The 24,090-nt window shown below is 38.4% G+C and overlaps 2 protein-coding genes and 1 non-coding gene across 9 annotated transcripts in view; all 3 read right to left on the reverse strand.

Moving 5' to 3' along the window:
* GOSR1 (golgi SNAP receptor complex member 1) overlaps positions 1-7,086 on the reverse strand; it is a 46,507-nt gene extending 39,421 nt beyond the window's left edge. For 3 of the 4 annotated variants that reach the window (XM_047833049.1, XM_047833052.1, XM_047833051.1), the window contains exons 1-3: positions 6,978-7,086; positions 4,125-4,245; positions 5-92 (exon numbers count right to left, since the gene is read on the reverse strand). In XM_047833049.1, the coding sequence (XP_047689005.1) occupies positions 5-92; positions 4,125-4,245; positions 6,978-7,008 (240 nt within the window). In that variant the 5' untranslated portion in view covers positions 7,009-7,086. The remainder of the gene's footprint in view (positions 1-4; positions 93-4,124; positions 4,246-6,977) is intronic. The other variant, XM_047833050.1, reaches the window with a different exon arrangement.
* A 2,247-nt stretch (positions 7,087-9,333) lies between these two features.
* LOC125152292 (U6 spliceosomal RNA) lies at positions 9,334-9,440 on the reverse strand. Its single transcript, XR_007147141.1, has one exon. It is a non-coding gene; the product is annotated as a U6 spliceosomal RNA (small nuclear RNA).
* A 7,627-nt stretch (positions 9,441-17,067) lies between these two features.
* Positions 17,068-24,090, reverse strand: part of CPD (carboxypeptidase D) — an 80,264-nt gene continuing 73,241 nt past the window's right edge. For 3 of the 4 annotated variants that reach the window (XM_047832640.1, XM_047832639.1, XM_047832638.1), the window contains 3 exons: positions 23,479-23,664; positions 23,083-23,182; positions 17,068-21,186 (listed from right to left, as the gene is read on the reverse strand). In XM_047832640.1, coding sequence (XP_047688596.1) covers positions 20,960-21,186; positions 23,083-23,182; positions 23,479-23,664 — 513 coding nt within the window. In that variant the 3' untranslated portion in view covers positions 17,068-20,959. The remainder of the gene's footprint in view (positions 21,187-23,082; positions 23,183-23,478; positions 23,665-24,090) is intronic. The other variant, XR_007146836.1, reaches the window with a different exon arrangement.

The following is a 24,090-nucleotide window of genomic DNA, read 5'->3' on the forward strand; positions in this document are numbered from 1 at the left end:
TTACCCTTGCCAAAAGCTGTTCAATCTCAATGGCCATTGTTTCAAACATTCTGTCTTGGCTTGATCCATTTAAAAGGGGTGTTGTGTCAGAGCTAAAGAGAGGAACCAGTAAAGAGAATCCATTACTTAAACCGAATCCTTTAAAACATACTTAAAATAATAAGGTGATTCTTAAAGAGGTCAAGTGGAATCCCAGAGACTTATTTTTTAAGAAGCTACAGTTTTCATAGAAGTTTTCCTATAAAGATCACACATGTCCCAAATATTAAATTCAGTATAAAATATAATTATATATATGATTTTTCTGAGCTTTAATACATCTACTCTTAATAATGTAAAGAAGTTTCAAATGCTTGTTTATAATTTCCCAAATGAAAGTAACTTAAGCTATGGCAGTGCCCACTGAATGCTGAATCTAAAAGAACAAATTATGTGAAACAGAACTGTAGAACTAAGTAGTACCACATATAAAAGGAGGTGTAAGAGGTATTATGGATTATTTTATGGGATCTTTGGGAATAGTTTTTTAAATTTTTACCCCTAAGCAATCATGGCTCCTCAAATTAAGTTCTCTCTTCTTGGCTGGACTCTTACCGAAACGAAATAAAATTAAGATTTACATGATCCGTGGAAAACTAGTTATTAAGTAATCAGTACTGGCTTTAAGTCTAATATAGATAGCCATGTCCAGCAAGGAAGTTTCAGTACCAACACTCAACATTTCTACTTATATTACAAAACTGTTTCAGTTTTCTTTTACAAAAAATGCGAGCTCTTCTAAAATCTGAATAACCAGTCAAAAAAACTAACTTTTTATAAGTGAAACTTATGTTTGACAGATTCAAATTCTAAAACCAGATGTCCAGAAAATTTGTTCTGCCTCTTCAGAAAAACCACTAGCCTTCATCAGATCCGCAAATGGTATGCATTATCCTATGAGCATCTCAAAAGAGATCTCAGTTATACTGAAAACAGATAAGTACTCAGGCAATGACTATGCTCTTTAATCTTACTGAAGACTTTGGCTTGTCCTGTGACAGTGCTTGGGTGTGGTGAATGAAAACAGAGTAAGTCATCAGTTTAACATCAAAAAAGTACCTTAGCTATTTCCCTTTTCTACATATAATTTCACAGCAATAGTAATAAGCAATCAAATAACCAAAAAGTAGCTAATAAAAAGGACTTCTACTTTAAGATGTTTAACTAGGTCCAAATTTTTATTTCTTAAAACATTTCAATTTGTGGGGCACCTGGGTGGCTCAGTCAGTTCAGTGTCTGACTACAGCTCAGGTCATGATCTCGTGGTTCGTGGGTTTGAGCCCTGTATGGGCCTCTGCACTGTCAACAGGGAGCCTGCTTTGGATCCTCTCCCACCCTCCCTCCCTCCCTCCTTTTCTCTCTCTCTCTCTCTCTCTCAAAATAAACTTAAAAAAAATCTCAATTTGCTACTTGCCTTAAAATATATCAAAATATCTAGTTCTTTATTATACGTTAGGGCCAACCCAAAGTTCTGTGGTTATCTCTCAGAATGTGCTCAGGCAAAAATGCTGAGCCTCCTCTACCAGATATATGAAAAAGAACAATGGGTCAATGAAGGTAAGCCTCATGAAGAGGGAAACTGCTTGTCTTATTCACAGATATATGCCAAGCACCTAGAAAAGTGCCTGGCACATGGTAGATAACTCATTAAATACTTGAATGAATGAGAAGACAATCTCTATATTCACCATTCAGTTAAATTTAACTCAGGTTCAGTTAAATTTAATTCATTTTATAGATGTGTGATGATTCATTGACCATAAAGTTCTCAAAATAGAGAAAGTAAAAAAAAAAAAAAAAATTACTCCTAGATGAAGAACTCTGATCATCACTGAGTTTATGCATTATGACATGCTTTCAATCTGGGCAATAATAAAACACTTTAGAATGTATATCGCATCTTGATCCTCCCTGGCCTTACGTTTCTTATTGAAAGGGAGAGTTAGGCTATAAGAACCTACAAAGTCAGTCCCAATTTGGTGTAGAATTTCTGAGGAAATGTTTTCAAGATAGTTTTCCCTTTAAAGGAGTTGTAAAAGTATTAAGTTCATGAAGCACAGAAAATATAGAAAAATCATTATGTAACTGTATCTCTTAACAATTCATAGTTTTAAAACTGTATACTCACTGGCATAGTATATATGGGAGACTTAAATTCAGGAAAAATGCTGTGGTAAAATAAGTTTAAGTTTATTCGTACAAAAGAACATCCCTCGTTTTCTTTACTTGCTAAGTCAAGTCCAAAGCAATGTAATGCAATCAAAGCTATGTGATATACCAACAGCTTACTTTTAGGTCCCAGAATCAATATGTTGGCCCTGCTATCTTTAATTCTTTAATAATGTGCCCTTATTAAAAAGAAGCAATACTTTGGCTGTAGTGTTGAAATGAGTCTTTTGTTGGAATGTGCATAGAAAGGTTTAGGGCATAGGCTCTGAAGATACGAAGATCTGGGCTCAAATCCAGATACTTTTTGTTTTTGTTTTGTTTTGTTTATTTATTTATTTATTGTTTTATTTATTGTTTTGTTTTATTATTAGTAGCTGAGGATAATCCCACCCCACTGCCAATCCTCAGAAAAGTATGGGAAATAAAGAGCGGATAACAACTAACAGCTCTACTACTAGCAATTCCACTGCTAGATATACAGAAACATTTTTAGAGGTAAAGATGTTCTACCAGCCTTCATATAAAGCTCTTAAAACAGTACCTGATACATGATGAACACTGTGTCAGCCCTTAAAATTATTAATTAGCAAAAATTAGAAACAATGTCCATCTACAGATTATAATACACAATTACACTATCACAATATGATACTACATGTAGCAAATAAATATACCACAGTTAAATGCATCCATAGCTTAAACACAGATAATGTTAAAAACACGAGCTGCAAAATAACTAGTAAGATACTATAAATTTTTTAGGAACACAAACATAATGTGTAGATTACAAAGAAGTAGAAAATGGGATGATAACAGGGACTTCAACTGAATTGGTAATGATTATTTCTTCAAGTGGGAAACAGGCACATGAGGATCCATTATTCTTCATACCTTCCTAAGTGTTGTGACTATTTCCTAACAGTTTTTTAAACAAGGGGATGGCCTAAGTGAGCATAAGATTCAAAGATAAAAATACATCTTCCATATGTTCAATACAGTAGTATGCAAGCTTCTCAAAAAAAACCCCAAATTTAAAATAGCTTGGATGATTAATAGTGAAGATACACAATGCATTAGATTCATTCTAAAACACCAGAATAGCAGTATGTATACTTTACATTTGGGTAGTTTCTCAGATCCATTTAGCAATCAGAAGATATAAGAAATACAACGTGGGCAGAGGCGTCTGGGTGGCTCAGTTGGTTAAGCGTCCAACTCTTGATTTTGGCACAGCCGAAACCATGATCTCATGGTTTCATGAGTTCAAGCCCTGCGTCGGGCCCTGTGCTGACCATGCAGAGCCTGCCTGAGATTCTCTCTCACTCCCTGTCTCTCTGCACCTCCCCCACTTGTGCTGTCTCTCTCTCTCAAAATAAATAAGTAAGCTTAAAAAAAAAAGGGGGGGGGGGGACCTGGGTGGCTCAGTTGTTTGAGCATCCAACTTTGGCTCAGGTCATGATCTCACAGCTCCTGAGTTCAAGCCCCGCATCGGGCTCTGTGCTGATAGCCCGGAGCCTGCTTCAGATTCTGTGTCTCCCTCTCTTTCTGCCCCTCCTCTGCTCATGCTCTGTCTCTCTCTCTCAAAAATAAATGAAAGACAGACAGACAGACAACGTGGGAAAATCAACCACATTTCCTTACACTGGCTGAACTAGAAACTTATCTCTGATGCAAACTCATTCTTAAGCCTTAGCATTTTCCTCCTGACATCCTTATGACCTTTACTTAAGGATCCCAAATGAATGCTAGTCTCAAGGATTAAGAATTTTTATAAACCACTAAAATATAAACAATAACAAAAAAATATCAAAAACTCACCAATAGACCAAGTTACAGAATTATATATTTTAGTTTATTTTTTAATGCTTTCAAGAAATTATATGGTTTAAGGCATAAGAGACAGAATCTGGTAGTACCTATACCTGTCGCGTCTTCCATCTCGAGTACTGCTGTGACTGTAACTTGTACATAGTTTACTGAAGGAAACTAGTTTCAGGTCAAGTTCATTTTCCAGCTGTCGAGCCTGTTTCCTGAGATCTTTAACAAAATCATGAAAGCAAATAGTTAAACACAGAGTCCATCAGCAGACATAAAAATCACACAGCTATTCTGAAGAAACAAACTATGAAAATAATCACAAATTGAGGCAGTTTCTCCCATAAAGAATGTTAAAAAAGAAAACCAAAGATTTACCCAGAAAAGCAAATTGTCTCTCATTTAAACTTCAGATGGGTCAAGAAGGGGAGAAACAGGGAGAGGTGAAAAATTTCACCGGTATTCCAAAGACAGCTAGACAACAAATGTTCTAACATCCCTGGATTATTTCTGTAACAATGACTAAAATTTTGTAATTTGGCGGGAAACAGAAGAGAACACAAATCATAAAGAAACCGAGTATGGTTTATGACCAACATTACACTAACTTACCAACTAACTTTATAAAAGAGAAAAACCATCACTGTTTTTGACAGAGATTTTCCTATCTCTTTATATTCCAAAGCTTATGAAATTCTTAGAATGACTTAGTAACTGAGGCTTAATAAAAAATAATCATTAACAAAGGATTAAAAAATGGTCTTTCAATAAGTTTACTGAAAGAAACTTAGAGGGGCTTAAATTAACAACAAACAATATGCCATCAACAAGGTCAAATATAAGTATGACAAAATAAGAGCCTAAGTTTCAAAAGAACAGAAGCAAACAGAAACACTGGTATAGTAGTTTGGCCTAGTGGTTGAGGGAGAGAAGCCACAGTCTGGAAAGCTACTTCTAGATGTGAGTACTCTCATTTATCGTAAAGTGGAGGTCAAAATAAAAGGGCTGAAATGTAGAAAGGAACATCGTAAGGATTCATCTTTCATGAATAAGGAATACAAAATATTATTTCAATATGTTTATCAGCAACCAGAAGTAGGAAGCAGCATAATACAGCCTTAGAATCTTAGCTAAGCCTAATGTTCTGAGATTCTGAGAACTGGCTCTGAGATTCAGTGAAAATCTACTTAACCTATGAACCTCAGCTTTTTGTTTTTTAAACTCCTTACCTTCAGGGTTTTTCTATGCATGAGTAATCATGTGCTTAAAGCACCGGGCACAGAGTAGGTCGTCAATAATAAGCTGCTATAATTATTATAGAATGGAGCTTCAAAAAACTATAGCCTGGGGCGCCTGGGTGGCTCAGTCGGTAAGCGGCTGACTTGGCTCAAGTCATGATCTCGTAGTTCGTGGGTTCGAGCCCCGCGTTGGGCTCTGTGCTAATAGTTCAGAGCCTGGAGCCTGCTTCGGATTCTGTGTCTCCCTCTCTCTCTCTGCCCCTCCCCCACTCATGCTCTGTCTCTCTGTCTCTCAAAAATAAATAAAAATGTTTAAAAAAAACCCCACTATAGCCTAATGACTAGTATTAAAGATAACAATAGCCACTTGTACATAAGTTAAAAATATTTTCTACCTAGTACACACATTTCAAATAGGCATTTCAATACACGTTTTAAACCACGCTTCTCTGTAACTAGTAACTGTCTTCCCTAGTAGAAAACATCAAATGAAAGTATTTTGAAAATATAACAGGCAAGGGGTGCCTGGGTGGCTCAGCTGGTTAAGCCTCTGACTTTAGCTCAGGTCATGATCTTGCGGTTCTTGAGTTCCAGCCCCGCATCAGGCTCTGTGCTGACAGTTGAGAGCCTGGAGCCTGCTTGGGATTCTGTGTCTCCCTCTCCCTCTGCCCCTCCCCTGCTCGTGCTCTGTCTCTCTCTTTCTCTCTAAAACAAATAAACATTAAAAAAATTAAAAAGAAAGAAAAGAAAATATGACAGGCAAGTATGGATGAACTTAGAATTAAGCTCTTAGACCGAGTGGCTGATAGTGACAATATTGTTACTTGTAGTTTCCAAGAGACTTCAGAGGGTAGCAACAGGAAATAGGTTAAAAGAGAAAAAGGATTCAGAGAGTAGTTTCTGTTGTAATAAAGCAGAGGCAACTGAAAGAAAAAGATGAGCCTTCACTCATCCTTGGTTGCCATGGTCCGGGAGTGAGTTTTACATGAGCCCGCTTTATCAGAACATATTTTCAGTAAAGAAAGGTACTTGTCAAGTCTCAAGACGGTTTTTTGGCAGAAATATAGCAAATGCAATCTTTGCAATTCACAGGGGTTCTCTCAACTTTCTCTTTATAACAAACTCATCTCCACAGCAGAGGGTAAAGTTATTTCCTCTGCCTTCAAACGCGACTCGACACCCAATCCTCGAAGTCGCAGCCTGAAGCTGCCAAGGGGACCCAGTAGGAGACACTTCGTTCATACAACTTCCCCCGACGGACCGGACTGACAAGTTCCTTCTTTCCCTTATCCTACTCAATTGTCCAACAGTGACCTCAACTCTTAAAACGCTGACTCTTCCTGCCTCCTGGGCTTGGGATATTCTCGCTCAAAACTCGTCTCCTCTCAGAGTTCGTGCCCCAAGCCCCTTCGCCCAACTTCGCTTAGCCTCTCAACCCAGTTCTCCTCCAGCGGCTCAGGACCCTCTTCTTCTGAATCCGCGCTCAGCTCTCTCCGCCCAGCCCCTGCTCCAGGTCCCGAAGCCTCTCAGGTAACCCCTTGCCCCAGACCGTTCGGTCTCCTCAGCCCCCAGGCCCGGGGCTCCCACTAGACAAGCCTCACCCGTCGGCTCGGCCACTCCGGAGGTCAGGCTCTTTTCTCTGCCACCTCCCAAGACCCGTCCTCACCCAGCCCTTCTGCCTCTCGGCGAGACCCACACAGTAACGCTCGCCCTTACCTTCCCAATAATTGCTGGTTCCTGCAGCCATCTTTGTTATCCAACGTCAGTCGGGATAGGAGAGTAGAGGCGATGCGAATCAGAGAATTAGCTCCACACCTTCTTCCGCCCCGGCGCCAGGGCCGATGGGATACGTGAGCTTCCACAGACACCGCCACCTGGCGGTCAATTATCATTTCACAGCTTTTGAGCAGTGGGACTGAAAACGAGTTTTACTCCCTGACACTACCTGAATGTCTGTCCTGGAGCTCATACCCTCGGGCGGAACACCTAACCTGTATCATCGCCTTGGATTCGGCTTATCCTCTCTCTCAGCAGGGGCCTGCTTGGCTGAGAAGAAAGTCATCATTAGACGTAATTCCCTGTTTTCCTCACCTTTTCTCAATAGGTGTCTTCAGCCAACCTCTTCCCTTCTCAGAGCCAGAGGCTCTTTTCTTCCCAAGGCCAACCCTTCCATCCTCTCTCTGCCTAGTTATTCCACTCTGACATAAGTGCTCTTCTCCACTGGCCGCCTGTTCTCCTGTCTACAGCAGTTCAAGTCCCAGCCTTCTTTCTTTTTCAGCTGCCAAATCTAGAAAGTGTATGCTGCTTTTATGTACCTTATCCTTCACCCTCAACCTGTCAAAATCAGCCTTCCAAAGCCACCCTTTCTAGATACGTAAATTATCACAGTCGACCTGTGTCCACATTTTACCAGTTCTAGTGAAATGTACAAGTTACCTCCAGTAAAGGTGTTTAAATGATACCTGTCTGTTTACCCATTCCCAGTTATGACTGTTTTTAAGACTTCCTCTACATTCATCGAGAACCACACCAGATGTTATCATTTTTGCTTTGACTGTCAAACATAATTTATAGAATACAAAAGGAGAAGGAGAGATGACTGTATTTACACTTATTTTACTCTTTCCATTTTTCTTTCTTCATTCCTGACTTCCAAGTTTCCTTCTTTTATCATTTTTATCATTTCATTTCTGTTTCAAGAATTTCATTTAGTCGTTTTCTTGAGTAAGCGTGCTGTATGTATGTATGTATGTATGTATGTATTTTCTCAAGTTAGTTAACATACAGTGTAATCTTGGCTTCAGGAGTAGATTCCTGTGATTCATCACTTACATACAACACCCAGTGCTCATCCCAACAAGTGCCCTCCTCAATGCCCATCACCCATTTCCCTCCACTCCCACCCCATCAACCCTCAGTTTGTTCTCTGTATTTAAGAGTCTCTTATGGTTTGCCTCCCTCTCTGTTTTTATCTTATTTTTCATTCCCTTCCCCTATGGTCATCTGTTAAGTTTCTCAAATTCCACATATGATTGAAATCATATATCTTTCTCTGACTGACTTATTTTGTTTAGCATAATGCCCTCTAGTTCCATCCACGTTGTTGCAAATGGCAAGATTTCATTCTTTTTCATTGCCGAGTAGTATTCCATTGTGTATATATATACCACATCTTCTTTATCCACTCATCACTTAATAGACATTTAGGCTCTTTCCATAATTTGGCTATTGTTGATAGCACTGCTATAAACATCGGGGTGCCTGTGCCCCTTCTAATCAGCAGTCCTGTATCCTTTGGATAAATTCCTAGTAGTGCAATTGCTGGGTTGTAGGGTAATTCCATTTTTAATTGTTTGAGGAACCTCCACACTGTTTTCCAGAGTGGCAGCATAAGTTTGCATTTCCACCAACAGTGCAGGAGGATTCACCTTTCTCCACATCCTCACCAACATCTGTTGTTTCCTGAGTTGTTCATTTTAGCCACTCTGACTAGTGTGAGGTAGTATCTCAATGTGTTTTTGATTTGCATTTATTTCCCTGATGATGAGTGATGTCGAGCATCTTTTCATGTGTCTGCCATCTGGATGTCCTATTTGAAAAAGTGTCTATTCATGTCTTTTGCCCATTTCTTCATTGGATTATTTGTTTTTCAGGTGTTGAGTTTGGTAAGTTCTTTATAGATTTTGGATTAACCCTTTATCCAATATGTCATTTGCAAATATCTTCTCCCATTCTGTCAGTTGCCTTTTTTTATTAAAAATTTTTTTTATTTATTTTAAAAATAAAATTTATTGTCAAATTGGCTAACATAACAGTGTGTAAAGTGTGTTCTTGGTTTTTGGGGTAGATCCCCATGGTTCATCGCTTATGTGTAACACCCAATGCTCATCCCAACAAGTGCCCTTCTCAATGACCAGCACCCATTTTCCCTCTCCCCCACCTCCTCATCTACCCTCAGTTTGTTCTCTGTATTTAAGAGTCTCTTATGGTTTGCCCTCCTCCCTTTCTGTTTGTAACTATTTTTTCCCTTCCATTCCCCCATGGTCTGCTGTTGAGTTTCTCAAGATCCACATAAAAATATGGAAGCTTCACGAATTTGCGTGTCATCCTTGCACAGGGGCTGTGCTAATCTTCTCTGTATCCTTCCAATTTTAGTATATGTGCTGCCGGAGCAAGCCCTGTCAGTTGCCTTTTAGTTTTGTTGATTGTTTCCTTTGCAGTGCAGAAACTTTTATCTTGATGAGGTCCCAATAGCTCATTTTTGCTTTTATTTCCCTTGCCTTTGGAGACATGTCAAATAAGAAGTTGCTGTGGCTGAGATAAAAGAGGTTGCTGCCTGTTTCTCCTGTAGGATTTTGATGGTTTCCTGTCTCACATTTAGGTCTTTCAGCCATTTTGAATTTATTTTTGTGTATGGTGTAAGAAAGGGGTCCAGTTTCATTCTTCTGCGTGTTGCTGTCTAGTTTTCCCAGCACCATTTGCTAAAGAGACTGTCTTTTTTTCCTGTGGATACTCTTTCCTGCTTTGTCAAAGATTAGTTGGCCATATATTTGTGGGTCCATTTCTGGGTTCTCTATTGTATTCCGTTGGTGTATGGTCTGTTTTTGTGTCAATATCATACTGTCTTGATGATTACGGCTTTGTAAAATGGCATTTAGCCATTTTTTTAAAGAGTGGGTCGGCTGGAGACAAATTCTACTTGTTTTTCTTCATCTGATAACATCTTGATTTCCCCTTCATTCCTGAAAGATATTGTTGCCAGATATAGAAGCTAAGGTTCATAATTTTTTTTTTCTTTGGCACTTGAAAAATGTGCCAATTTCTTCTGGCTTCCACGTTTCTGATGAGAAACTGGCTGTTCTTTGAATGGTTTTTCCACTATCGCTAAGGTGTCTTTTCCCTATCACTGCTTTCAAAATTTTTCTTTTGTTTTCAGAAAGGCAATTACAATGCATCTTAAGGTGGTTTTCTTTGGTTTTATCCTCTTTGGGATTTGCTCAGCTTCTTGAATCCTAGGTTCATGTCAGTTGGCAAAGTTGGGAAATTTTCAGCCATTGTTTCTTCTACTACTTTTTCTTCCCCATACTGTTTCTCCTCTTCCTCTGGGACTCTGATGAGATGAATGCTAGATCTTTTGTTAGTGTCCTACCTATACCTGAGGCTCTACTAATTTCTTTCTGTTTTCTGTTTTTTATATTGGGTAATTTCCATGTTCTGTCTTCAAGTTCACTGACAAGCATATCTTTCCTCTCTTCCCTCCATTCTGATAGCGAGCCCATTCGCTGAATTTTTCATTTCATTTTTTGTATTTTTCAGAACTAAAATTTCCATTTGGTTCCTCATATATTCTATTTCCTTTTTTTCTTAAAAAAAAAACTTTAGAGAGAGAGAGAGAACATGCAAGCTAGGTAGAGGAGCAGAAAGAGAGGGAGAGAGATAGAAGCTTAAGCAGGCTCCACGCTCGGCATGGAGCTTGACGTATGGGTCAATTTCATGACCCTGGGATCATGACCTGGGCTGAAATCAAGAGTCAGATGCTTAACCAACTGAGGCACCTAGACAAACCTTCTATTTCTTTGCTGAGACTCTTTTTATCATTTGTTCTAAGTTTATTTATAATTGCTCATTACAATATTTTTATTATGTCCTTATCAGATAATTCCAACATCTGTGTCATCTTGATATTCGCATGTTGATTATCTTTTTTTTCATTCAAGTTGAAATTCTTTGGGTTCTTGGTATAATTAATGATTTTTAAGTTGTAATCCTTGATATTTTAAGACCCTGAATCTTATTTAAAGCTTCTGTTTAAGCAGAACTCCTCTGACATTGTGCTGGTGGGGGTGGTGGGGAACTGCCTTGTTACTACCAGGTTGAAGTAAAGAAGTTCAGACTCTCCCCTGGCCTCTGTTGATAGCCCAGGTGGTGGGTGGGGGTGCCTTGTTACTCTTCCACAGATGGCCCTCAGTGACACCATGACGGGGGCCTCATTACCACTGTGCTGTGTGGAGGTCCTGGCTCTCCACCTGGGCCTTCTTTGACACTACCCACCCATCCTGGCTTTATTACAGCCAGGTGAGGGTGGAGTCTAGGCTTCCTGCTCAGCCATTGCTGTAAGGGGTAGAGATGGGCCTTGTTTTTTGTTTGTTTGTTTGTTTGTTTTTGGTAGCATTTGCCTGGAGCGGGGCAATTATTGTCTAAAATTATTGCACCTTCGTAGGCTGCCCCTTCCAGTGTCCTTTGGCTACAGATGCATTTTCTTTTGGGGTTTTTCTGTCTGCACCCTTTGGCATCTCTGGATTGCCAGCTTCTCCATTATGGGATATATAATGCAACACCCACTATGGGATATATGGGGCAGAAAGAAAACCCAAGGAATTCACCACATGTTGCTTCTTGGGTACAGAGGTCCCTAACTGGTTTGCCTCTGTCTCTCCACCCTTTCTGTGCTTAGTGGGAGGAATTGAAGAGAAATACATCTACTCCATTTTGTCCAGAATCGAAAAACTTCCATTTAATTTTTAATAGATTTTAATTATTTGCTAAAATTCATCTTTTCTTTCTGCATTTATTCATTGCCATTATTTTTAAGTTTCTGATTGATAAATGAAAATCTGTAACTCCTATGGAACTGTTTCTATTTTTTTCTCTTGATCTTTCATCTTTTGATAGTGTCTTTTTTTTTTTTAATTTTTTTTTCAACGTTTATTTATTTTTGGGACAGAGAGAGACAGAGCATGAACGGGGGAGGGGCAGAGAGAAAGGGAGACACAGAATCGGAAACAGGCTCCAGGCTCTGAGCCATCAGCCCAGAGCCTGATGCGGGGCTCGAACTCACGGACCGGGAGATCGTGACCTGGCTGAAGTCGGACGCTTAACCGACTGCGCCACCCAGGCGCCCCTGATAGTGTCTTTTGACAATAAAAATAACTTTCAATTGGATGCTATATATTCTAAATTAAAATTTGTAGTAATCATTTGAGGCCCCAGATGATATCTTCTTCCAGAGAGTTTACTGCACTTCACACAGGCAGTTCAGGTAGTGGCACACCAGCCTACTCAAGTATGGGCTGGGACTTTTACCAAGTAGGATTCTGGGTTTGTAAAAATTGGTCCGTTTCTAATTTGCCCTTACTTCTAATGTGCCACCCAAGTGTCCTAACTGAAAGCCTGTTGACCAGTGCCCCCTTCCTTGATAAGTGCTGCATTCATATTTTCCCCCGACCCAGTGACACTGGCTACAGCTTCTGTTTGGGTTCTCAGCCTCTTGCCTGCCCTCTCTGCTACTACGTACCTGTAACTCTCAGTTAGTTATGACTCTCAGATTCAGTTATGAATCAACAAATCCCTCAAGGTGAGACTTGACTGTCATGTTCACCTCTAAATTCCCTTTGCTCTAGGATCTTGACCCCATAAGTCCTTGTTACCTTAGTAGTTCTTCACTCTTTCAAACAAGTGTTTTGTTTAAATTTTTTTTTTCAACATTTATTTATTTTTGGGACAGAGAGAGACAGAGCATGAACGGGGGAGGGGCAGAGAGAGAGGGAGACACAGAATCGGAAACAGGCTCCAGGCTCTGAGCCATCAGCCCAGAGCCCGACACGGGGCTCGAACTCACGGACCGCGAGATCGTGACCTGGCTGAAGTCGGACGCTTAACCGACTGCGCCACCCAGGCGCCCCTTGTTTTGTTTTTAAATCCAGATTTTCTAATTGTTCCTGATGGGAAGGTCTTTTTTGTTTCAAGCCAATTCATCTATAGCTGGAAGTAGAACTAAATTATCTTATTATTTCTAATTTACTTGTAGATTATTTTGTATTTTTCACATGCATAATCAAATCTGCGAGTGGTGACAAGTTTGTTTTTTCTTTCTCAATATCCATATCTGTCATTCGTATTTTCATGCTTCATGGCTGAGGTCTCTTCCATCAATCTAGCAAAATCCAGGTACTTTAGATTTTTTTATGGATTTATTTTGGTGATAGGGAGAGGTTGTAAGTTGCAGGACTCTTAAACATCCCTCTTTGCTTCTTTTCTTTCTCATCACTTGTCAAATTTTCCTTCACCAGAAGCTCTGTGTTTCAAAGCTGTCCCTTTAAATCATGCCTACCCCCTTTGAATTGTGCTCACTTTGAAGCCTCTTCTCTATAGTTTATACTCTGATCTACTTGGACATGTTTTTAGACCATTCAGACTGAAGGTGGACTTGGTCTTTCTGGCAGTAGTTTGAGACTAACATTAGGCCCTTCTTTTCTTTCTTGCTGTTCATCTCCATCTGCCTTCTCTCCACAAAGCCTTGCACAGGTGTGGTGTTGGGGCAGGCATATGGAAGTACGTGCCGAGATTTGATGATTTTTCTCATTTTATTTAGGTAGTTTGGCATTTCGAAATATCTCTGACTTCAGGTTGTGCTGAGAGTGTGGCTCTTGTGTAGGTTTCATTTTTCCTTCCTGTTTTTTGCATTACTTTGCAATGAAATATTGGAAGACAGGTAGCTTGGGCTTCACCAATGTCTTCAGCTACCTGGTCGTTCACCTTTATTCTTGAATGACTTGCTCAATATAGAAATCTATGTTGGAGGCTATTTAGTGTTTTACCCAGCACCTTCAAAGTTTAATTTTACTGTACTCTGGTTTCCACTGTTGGGAGTGAGTCTCTTTTAGTCTAACTGCTTATTTTTTGAAGTTAACTTTTCTCTCTGACCACTTCTTCTGTCTTTGGTGCTTAGCGGCTTCATTCAGGTGCCTAGTTGTGGGTGCCTACCTTTTCTTGCTTAGATTGAGTGCCTTAAATCTACAGATGTCATTTATCAATTTTGGAAAATTCTGCATCATTGTACCAAAATAGTTTATGTTCTATTCTTTCTCCCCTTTTCTTCTAGAATGCTGATGATCAAACATGTATTAGTCTTATGTTCAGTCCACACTTTGACCCTGTCTTTCATATTTTCTACCTTTTTGTCTCTGTGGTGCATAAGAGAGTTTCTATGGATCTATTTTCAAGTTCATTGCTTCTCTGTGTCCAATCTGCCATTATAACTGTGCATTTTAACTTCTGTACTTTTACTTCTGGAAGTTTTATTATTTTATAGTTTCCTGTTATAGTCTCAGGCTTATCTTTTATTCTTTGAAAATAGTAAGTATATTTGTTTTACAGTGTTTTCAGATGTCAGCATCTGAAACCAGCATAGAACTTTTTCTGCTTTCTTACTGGAGGTGTCTTATTTCCCTACGTGCTTGGTTATCTTTGCCTGTGTTTGGTCATTGCCCTTGAAAAATCAAGAGGTCTCCTCCAAATCTAGGATGGAAATGCCTTCCTCTAGAGAAGAATTGAGTTTAACTCAGTTACCTAGAGGTAGTACCACATGGCGTGATGCCAGGACCACGCAGGCTGTGCCTGCCTGGCTAGATTCTAGACACCTTATTTGCTGTGATCAGTCCCTTTGTTCCATTCAAGTTCTGCTGAATACAAGACTATATATACAACCCTTCCCCTGTTGCCCTCTGGACATCCACATCTTCCAAGTAAAAACCCAGTAGTCAATTCTACATTATCTTTGCAACTCTTCTGTAAACCTAAAACTATTCTAAAATTATTTTCTAAAAAATCCACGACTTGTCCAATTCACCCATTACCATAATCAGCCCACTCTCCACCTATCCCATTCTCTATCTTTAGGATCAATTATTATGGGCACCTCACATCTTTCAAACTCTTGAAAAAAAAGCCTGTTTGATCTTAAACAACCCTACTGGAATAATACCTAATAGACAATAATAATTATATACATTGGAATAACTTCAAAAACTCAAAAATAGTAGTGGTTCAGATCTAGCAATCTAGATCTTTCCCCATGACCCCTTTGCTTTTGGTCAATCTTGATGACAGTCACAGAATATAATCCATGTTATAACAATTTCTACTTAAGCTGCAATCTCTTTCTACATGTTCCATCTTAAATTTCTCCATTGGCTACTATTTTCCACCTACATTTTGATTGCAACACAACCTTTTCCTATTGCTTCTAACTGAATCCATAAATTGTCTTTGCTGACATGGAGGTAATCATCTCGATATACTCCCACTTCCAGTTACCACACTTTCAATCTTCTCACCCTTCTGTATTCAGTCTTGTCCAGCCTGGCCTCTAAACTTGAACAACTTTCTGCTCCTTGCTTGCCTTGTGTACATTTGTCTATGCAGTTAATAGGGAATAGGATTCCATCTGACTCCAGACAAAGTGCAAAAGAAATAACATGCTTGTTTTTAACATTCTACTGATGAATGTAGGTGGAAACTGTAATATTGAAGTTAAAATTGGGCTTTGTATGCTGATTTCATTGCTTTTAAGTGTGGGTAATAATTAATGATGCATGTATCTGAGGTTTGCAATAAACAGCGTACAATCAGTTGGTGTTCTAGCTGCAAGTGAGAATTAGAGGTGAAGGCCTAACACAATGGCATTTATTCATAACTGAGTGCTCATTTAGCACTGAGCATCATGCTTAATTGCTGAGGACAATTAGCTTCTAGAAACCTGAAAAATGAAACATCACTGATAGATTACCATTTATGGTAGAAACCAAAAGGTTCTTGATCAGTTATGAGAAAACTCCTGACAAAAATTCAGGAAAACATTTCAAACACTGAGGGGAAAAGAACCATTATCACTATTCAGATTTCCTGTAGCAGGTTAAGTAAGGCTCTTTTCACTGAATAGGCATAAATACAATCTAATTTCATTTAAAAACAAATCTGAAGCATTTGGCATAATTTTTAAAACTTTACTGCCATGCTATAGACAATCTATGGAACTACATAATGGAAAATTTCATAGCTCTTTTTTTTTGTTTTGTTTTTTAGTATTCATGTGTAGGGATTTCTTCTAAGTTAAAATGACCACCTGTAAACAGATCTCTGTTCATATATTTGATAAAACACCTTTCTTTCAAAAGATCAGACAAATGAAGAAAAATGATGCTGGTTACCATGGGCATTCAATTCTGAGTTAAATATTACGTCAATACAATCCTATCAGGTGTTACTCCTTAACAGGCAGAGATATTAAGACTTAGAGAATGTGGAGAAACTTGTACAATGCAAGGTCACGTAGGGAGCAAGTGGTAGAGCAAAGAATCAATCACAGATCAGTCCAGCTCCAAAGTCCACGTTCGAATCTCCATGTTATACTTACCCTGCCACAGAGATTTTCTTTTTTAGAGGAACCAATCACTGTGGAAGTAAAGCATATTTTCATTTCTATTTCTCTGGTCTGGACTAGGAGTTCCTTGTCAGTAGAGCCCATATTTTTATACAACTTTGCTTTCCGTATTCCTATTAGACCAGCAGTATCAACAAATCATTGCTAAATTTAAAGGGGACAGTGAATTCATCACCACTGTGCCTAAGGTGGCAGGACACATTATAGAATGTGGCTTATTTGGAAAAAGGATAAAATTTTTAACAAACAAGTTTGAAATGCATACATAAACTTTTCAGTGGCCAGCTTTGTGGTGTTTGTTGTGAAATGATTGGACATACAGCAATCTAGCTGAGCCACAAACAGAAAGGAGAACTGTGGCTATTATAAGATGGGATTATTTCAGAAACAGCTTTCTTTCAAGTCAATTTGTGAAGACAAAAACATTCTACAGGTAACACTCTGTATTCCTAGCCTGGTACTATTTTTTCCCCTTAGCACAGGTAGAAAAACTAAATACATAGCTTTCAAATTGGGACAATAATTTTTTTTGGTCTGTTGCCTTTGAAAAAAGATTATGAGACAAAACACAAAGAAAGACAAACATCATAAAATAACCTTTATACAGGATTAGTAGATCTGTTTACATATAAAAAACAGAAACGACCTCATTACAATTAGATTTCACATAAATTACACAGATTGACTTTTTTAAAACTACTATTCAACTTCATTTAAAGTCCCTTTTAAAAATTTCATTTTGAAGGCACAGTGCATGAGATAAACCAAGACTGAAGCACTTGAGATGAATGAGTGTTGGGCACCTCATATGAATAGCTATAGAATTGTTCTGGAGCCTGGGAATGTCACTCTGGAAAAACAAAGAGGCGAAAAGTTGATTTTTACTCTGAGCATAAAAAAATACCATTATGTCATACCTCCAGAAAATCTGCAGCATGGCCAGCATAGAGTGTAGCTAGTGCACTCATGTTATACCATTTATAAAAGTCATAATCATACATATTTGCATAATTTATATCCAATTGCCTTAAGATGGTAGCCTATTTTCAATTTCATAATATGTTCTGTCTAATCAAAATCAACTAGGACAATATTCTGAAAATCAAATGGAATATTAATTAATCAATGCTAAAAATTAGAGAAATGGGTGTTGAGAGATATTTCTTCATGAACTGTAAATCCAAGTTTAGTTGACATTAATCAAGGGCCCTAACCACCCCCAAAGAATCTGCTTTAGTTAAAACAAATCAGAAACTCAAAGAGCTACCAAAAAGTTTCTAGATAGAAAATCACTGAACATCAACCACGGTCGAATTTTTTGTAGTAACAATAAAGTTGCTATTGTTAAAAACAATTCTATCAGAGAACCATAAGGCAGGGCACCATTACAGCATTCATAGCCAAGAAGCTTTTAATACAGCAGGGACAAAACCTAGCACAAGTGCATTTCTGGCAACAAGACGAGAAAACTATTTACTATTGAGAATAAATGGATATAGGGGAGCAAGTCATGGTTACTGAGTAACCTGGTATTAGCTCAGAAACACAATAAGCTGAGGCATATGACTACCTTTTATTTATTTGTCAACTCATAATTAGTTTTAAGTTCAATATTCATTAATTCAGCAAATGCCGTCCAGGTGAAAGTTACCAAAGATTAACCAATCAATCATACTGGGCCGAATATACATTATGTTTCCTTTCTGGAGGATGACAAAGTCCCAAAGCAAATTCCCTCCAATGAAAATTGCAAGCATTCCTCAACTGGATGGAATCCCAAACACTATGCAAGTGTTCAGTGAAATACAGCAAAACCAAAAGGTCTCTCCTTCTGAAATTAACTTGAGTTCATCTTATGGAACTGCATTAACCGTACATTAACAAGTACATTTACACAGGCAGACACTTTGAACATTACCTACTCAATCACTTTGCCTTTATTAAGGAGCTGGGAGGGAAGAAGGCTTACAAACTGATCACCAGGACAAAAAACATGCCTTGTGAGGAAAGAAAGGCACAACTCAGATTTGGGCAAATTCCTTAATACTGTGATACTTACTTGCCTCCATGACTCCAGGGAAATGGAAAGTCTCTAGGAGAAACACTGAAGAAATGCATTCCCTATCCCCTATGGCTTCAATGCCTTAAGCAGTTAATGTGGTCTAAGACTAGATCCACAAATAAAAAACAAAGCAGGGCTGAGAACACAATCTTAGTAGTCATGATCCTATACATTCATGTTCATAGGTAACACAGGCTGAGAAGGTCTTATTTTCCAGAGCGATGCATTATTTAGAAATTCATTAAAGATTCAAGATTTATAGCAGAATTTGGTTTTACTTTCAGGAAAAATTACTAAAAGAACTATTTGTATGTTCATTTCTAAAAAATTTTTATACATGCTTAAAAGGCATGGACTCCAGCCACTGTGATGTACAGTTAAAGATATGTTTAACTCAAAAGAGAAATGAATTTAAAAGGCACCCTCTACTGAAGACCAATGCTAAAAAAGTAAAGGCTGTCATATCAACTTTGTTTCATTTCCACCTGCAATGTCCCAACCAGGGCCAGCCACTCATAGGCCCTTGTTGGTTTTCTGACTTTGCGCTCTTAAAAGTAAAGCTCAAAAGAGCAATGCCACCACATCATCCCCTTAAAGAAAATGTAAAGTATTATTAGAAGAAGTTAAATCACATATATTTCATGAAGCATTAGCTGTTCTGTGTATGTGATCAGGTGAGAATGGGGTGGCAAGGGCTCAAAATTTAGAGTTGTTAATGATAGGATTAATACCAGAATGGCTTAACCTTGAACCACCCAAATTTATCGAAGATACTAACAAATATCATGACCTCATTATTCCTGCTTAGCCAAATCTCTTTTTATAAAGCCACTTCGGGTGCATTCCTCACAAAACGTGGAATGACCTACATGGGTGGTAAACCACTCCAGAGGAAGGCTTTGGGATGACTGATACATTAATGGATATAGAATACAATTTGAAAAGATGAGAGCAAGTTTTTTGATCCCCTGATTTAGTACAAACTCAGCAGCAAGTTGGCCACTAAAAACATTCAAAGGTATTAAACCATTAGATCATTGGTAAGACTCATACTTAAAAAAAGCATCAATTCCATTGAATAGCATGATATGACAGACACAATAAAATGCAAATCTTTCAGGTCTTTGCAATAACCTGAGTGGCAGTGAAGATGATACTTTCTCACCACAGTGTTATAGCACACGGCAATCCACAGTTTACATTTTCTTTTAATGGAGGGAGCCATATTTAAATGCTTTCAATTGAACTTTTAACAAAATTGGTTGATCAAAAAGAGACTGCCAAATGAAACATTAGGACAAAGAACCCAATCACTTGCAGAGACCTATATGAATAAGACTGGCCAAGCTATTTCAGTAACAGTAGGATATCCGTAGGCTTGAACTGGAGCATGAACTGTAGTTATTTTGTGTTCAAATGTAGGTTAAGGACGTGCAAGTAGGTCTCTTCCACACTTCCAGATATTTTCAGTAGAATTCAGATCTTGTACATTGCCGGGTCATCTGAAAGCCATAAGTGTACAACACAGAAAAAGTTTCAAATTTAGGAAATATTAAAGAATTAGGCATTCCTAGAATAATCTAGTGCTTCACAGATAAAAAGCAGCAGCACCTGTGGGATTTTACCAAGTTAAAAGATATGCCGCACGAGTTTTAGCTTTTGGTAGATCTCCCTCTCAGTTCTATTCAAATGGACATTTAGATCTTTTACAACAAAGTCAACAAGTTCTCCGGTAAAATGGGGGTATTAGAACTTTGCCAAACCTTGTAAGAGAGGTAGTGAAGTCCTGCTTAGAGCACTGCCCACCAGTTCTGATCTAACCTTGGAACAAGTAGAAAGCCAAATGCGGAAGCCCATGTATTCATTTCCTAATGTTATATATTTAAAAATCAATTCAGCCTCCATTAAACCTGAATAATAAGAGAAACTCCAGCTGCTTAATAACTAGAGAAAAGTACTTCTCAGTAGGTTGAGAAACCTTGAGTTTTTAAAGCTTTATGTCAGATTCTGACTGCTGTCCCTGCCTAAATGTTTCTGGATTCTTTTGGCCATTTAAAATAAAAAAGCTAAAGCCACTAGTAAACACCTGATGTGCAAAATATAAGATCCAAGTGGCTTTATGCAGTTATAACGTAAGCTCCAAACAGCTCATCTTAAATTAAAAAGAAAAACAAAGTGGCTGTCCCATCTCTGCTGCATAAATAGAAAGCAGATTTTTTTTTTTTTAAGGTAACAGTACTTAAAGGAGGGGAAGTTCAAAACCGCCAGCCAAATTCACAGAGAATACAAATTTAGCAAGTTAACTTCCCAAAGCTCTTTGAAGAAGCAAGAGAGTCTCTCTTCTGAATGCAGTGTCTCCCAAAAGGAACTGTAATTTTGCTGGGTACTTATGCTGGGAGATGTGCGAGGTCTGTTTCAATGTTTGCTAGAATATAAGGTTTCCTCTTCAGTGTCTGTTTCATCCTGGAACTCGTGGCTTAAGAGGGACTTCTTGGAGCCTGTTGACATCATGCGAATTTCATCTTCATACTCATCGTGATGCTGCCTGAGCCGATGAAAGCCATCCTTATGTCTGTTAGACTTGATTGAGCAGATGCACCAAATAATGCAAGCTGTTAGGATCAACGCTGACATGGTGGCACCTATCAAACAAAATTGCCACTTGAGTGGTGTTCCACTTTAAGGATATGAATAAGCTGCTTACAGTGATGCTTTTCATAATACGCCCTTTACTTCTTTTATTTTTATTTCATGCACTCAAAAACAACCGTTTATTATTACACAGGCAGTACGTGTAGAAAAATACAGATAAACGGGGCACCTGGGTGGCTCAGTCAGTTAAGCGTCCGACTTTGGCTCAGGTCATGATCTCACAGTTTGTGGGTTTGAGCCCTGCATCGGGCTCTGAGCTGTCAGCACAGAGCCTGGAGTCTCCTTTGGATTCTGTGACTCCCTCTCTCTCTCTGCCCCTCCCCCACTCACGCTCTGTCTCTCAAAAAGCAAAAACATTACAAAAATTTTTAAAAAAAGAAAAAAGAGAAAAAATACAGGTAAGTAAAAATACCAAAACCCCAAGCCAAAACTCCACAACACATCTCCATTAACCAGAGATGATTTTTAATAACGCTCATGAATATTTTTCCACAGCTTTCCATGTGCATGTGTGTGTGGGGGTGTGTATGTGTGTGTGTGTGTGTGTGTGTGTGTGTGTGTGTGTGTGTGTATAACCACAATGAAGCCAAACTATTGCTCTACAACTGGCTCTATATCAATCAGTGACTTCTGCTCCTTTCCAACAAATTTTATCTCATCCCAAACCCCCATTTATTTAAAATATTTGTACATAAGTTATCAAAATAAGAGTCTTAGTAACAGAAATAATAACAAAATCATAAAAAAAATTAAGTTCATGACAGTAAATGGGTGGCAAAGCTAGATTTAAACCATTGCTGACTCAGAGCTCCCATGTCCGTCTAACCACTAAGTTATTCACACTTTATCTGGTTCAAGCTAATAACTATTTACTTTAAATATTCCACACTAGTATCTATGATTTGACCATATTTCCAATATACCATTCTCTATTAACTAAGACTCTGTCTGCCACACACCCTGTAATAAAACTTGGTTATTTTGTGTCAAGTCCAAATTGCACTTAGAAATGAGCCAAGGTTCTCTGTATCAAAAGGATACAATACAGAGTATTTATTATTGTACTATACTTTTTTTTTTTTAACTTTTTAACCTTTCAGTAATTCAAGCTATGGCACATATTAATCCTGGAGAAAACAGGATCCATGATGTACTGTATTGTATTTGAGAGAGAGAGTACGAGTTGGGGAGAGGGGCAAAGGGAGAGACGGAGAGAATTTTAAGCAGGCTCCATACTCAGCACAGACCCTGATGCAGGGCTCGATCCCATGACCCCGGGATCATGATCTGAGCTGAAATCAAGTCGGATGCTCAACCAACTGAGCCACTCAGGTGCTCTTCTTCCTTCTATGATCTTGAAAAAATAGAATACAAGTCAAAGTCCAAGGGACTTATGATCTTAATATAAAGCAAATCATTCATTCAGTCAATAACTCTTCATTAAGACCCACTATGTGCCAGCCATGGTTCTAGGTGCAGGAGATGTAGATAAACTCCCTGTTCTCTCTGAGGCTTTTATGTTTTAGTGGGAAAGATCGAATATAGATAAGTAAATGACTAAATATATAATATAATGTCAAATGGTGATAAGTCCTATAATAAAAAAAGTGGGGTAGAGAGAGTGACAGGGGTGCTGTCTTAGCTAGGGTCATCAGGGAAGGTGTCTCTCTGGAGGTGACATTTGCGTATAGACCTGAACACGTGAAAGAGCAAGCCATGAGAACATATGGGAGAACAGTGTTCCAGAAAAATCCAAAAAAATGTTTAGATAAGGAGGTAATAGAAGAAAAGTGATTAGCTTCAGGTGATTGGGAGGCAATCCACTCTCAAGTTGAAATGTCAGAACCGGTTTTAACTTCAACTACTAAAAATTTAAATTTCTTTACCTGATACAGTTACCACAAGCTCCCTTGGCAAACCAAATATCCGGTTATCTGTGTCAAAGACTATTACCACAGAACTAGCTGCATCATGATGCACAAAGACCTAGAGGGATAAAGTGCAAGAATTACAAAAAAAGTTCCCTTAAGGTATACTGTATCCTGGGAATATTCCTAAGGCCTTTATACCAAACCAAGGAGATGAGTCATTGTCATCACAAGTATACAAAATGCTATAAAAATTTCCCTTGTGTTGCCAAAGCCTAGAAAGATAACAAGATATCATAAGCAAGTGTTGGTTATACCTTGTGTTTCTTTATTCCTCACAAGAGTTGCAAAGAAAAATAGAAGTACTATTAAGAATAAGAATTTACATGATACTACTTAGTTTGAGTTTCTCACCTGTGAATGTTGTTGCTGATACCCATCAGCGATGGCGTTGATATTATGGACGCCTGGGGCTAACAGTACATGGAAATAGCCCCCTTCTTTTGTGTGTACCTTTATTCCTTCATTGAGTACAATGACTGCTTTAGAAATTGGTTTTCCAGTCTTATCTTTAACAAAACCATGAACTCCCTTGTGGACCTGAAAAAATATTCAACATATAAATTTGTGTTTCCAGATATTTCCAGAGGCAACAGCCTGAGGCATGATAAAAAACAATAAACAAATGAACAAAGCAACAACAAAAAACCCCCATAAACTTGGCTTGTTGGTCCTTCCCCAACTGCTTCTGACCTCATTTGCTACTCATAAACTGCTTCAGAGCATAAAGATGAAATATGTGAAAAAAGAACTCTGATAACAGTCAAAGCCTAAAGTGTCGGAACACAAATCTTCTGATATCCTGAATGATTTACTTTCCAGCACAGTATACTCGCTCAAAGTAACTAATGCATGAGATTCAAATGAAAAAAATGTGCGACATCACACAGGGTTAAATTATCTAAATTACAGCAGATTCCAGATATGTGAAGTCACGGCACTGACCTAGGTGATATAAATTCAACA

Source organism: Prionailurus viverrinus, chromosome E1, assembly GCF_022837055.1.
Source record: "Prionailurus viverrinus isolate Anna chromosome E1, UM_Priviv_1.0, whole genome shotgun sequence".
Taxonomy (NCBI): domain Eukaryota; kingdom Metazoa; phylum Chordata; class Mammalia; order Carnivora; family Felidae; genus Prionailurus; species Prionailurus viverrinus.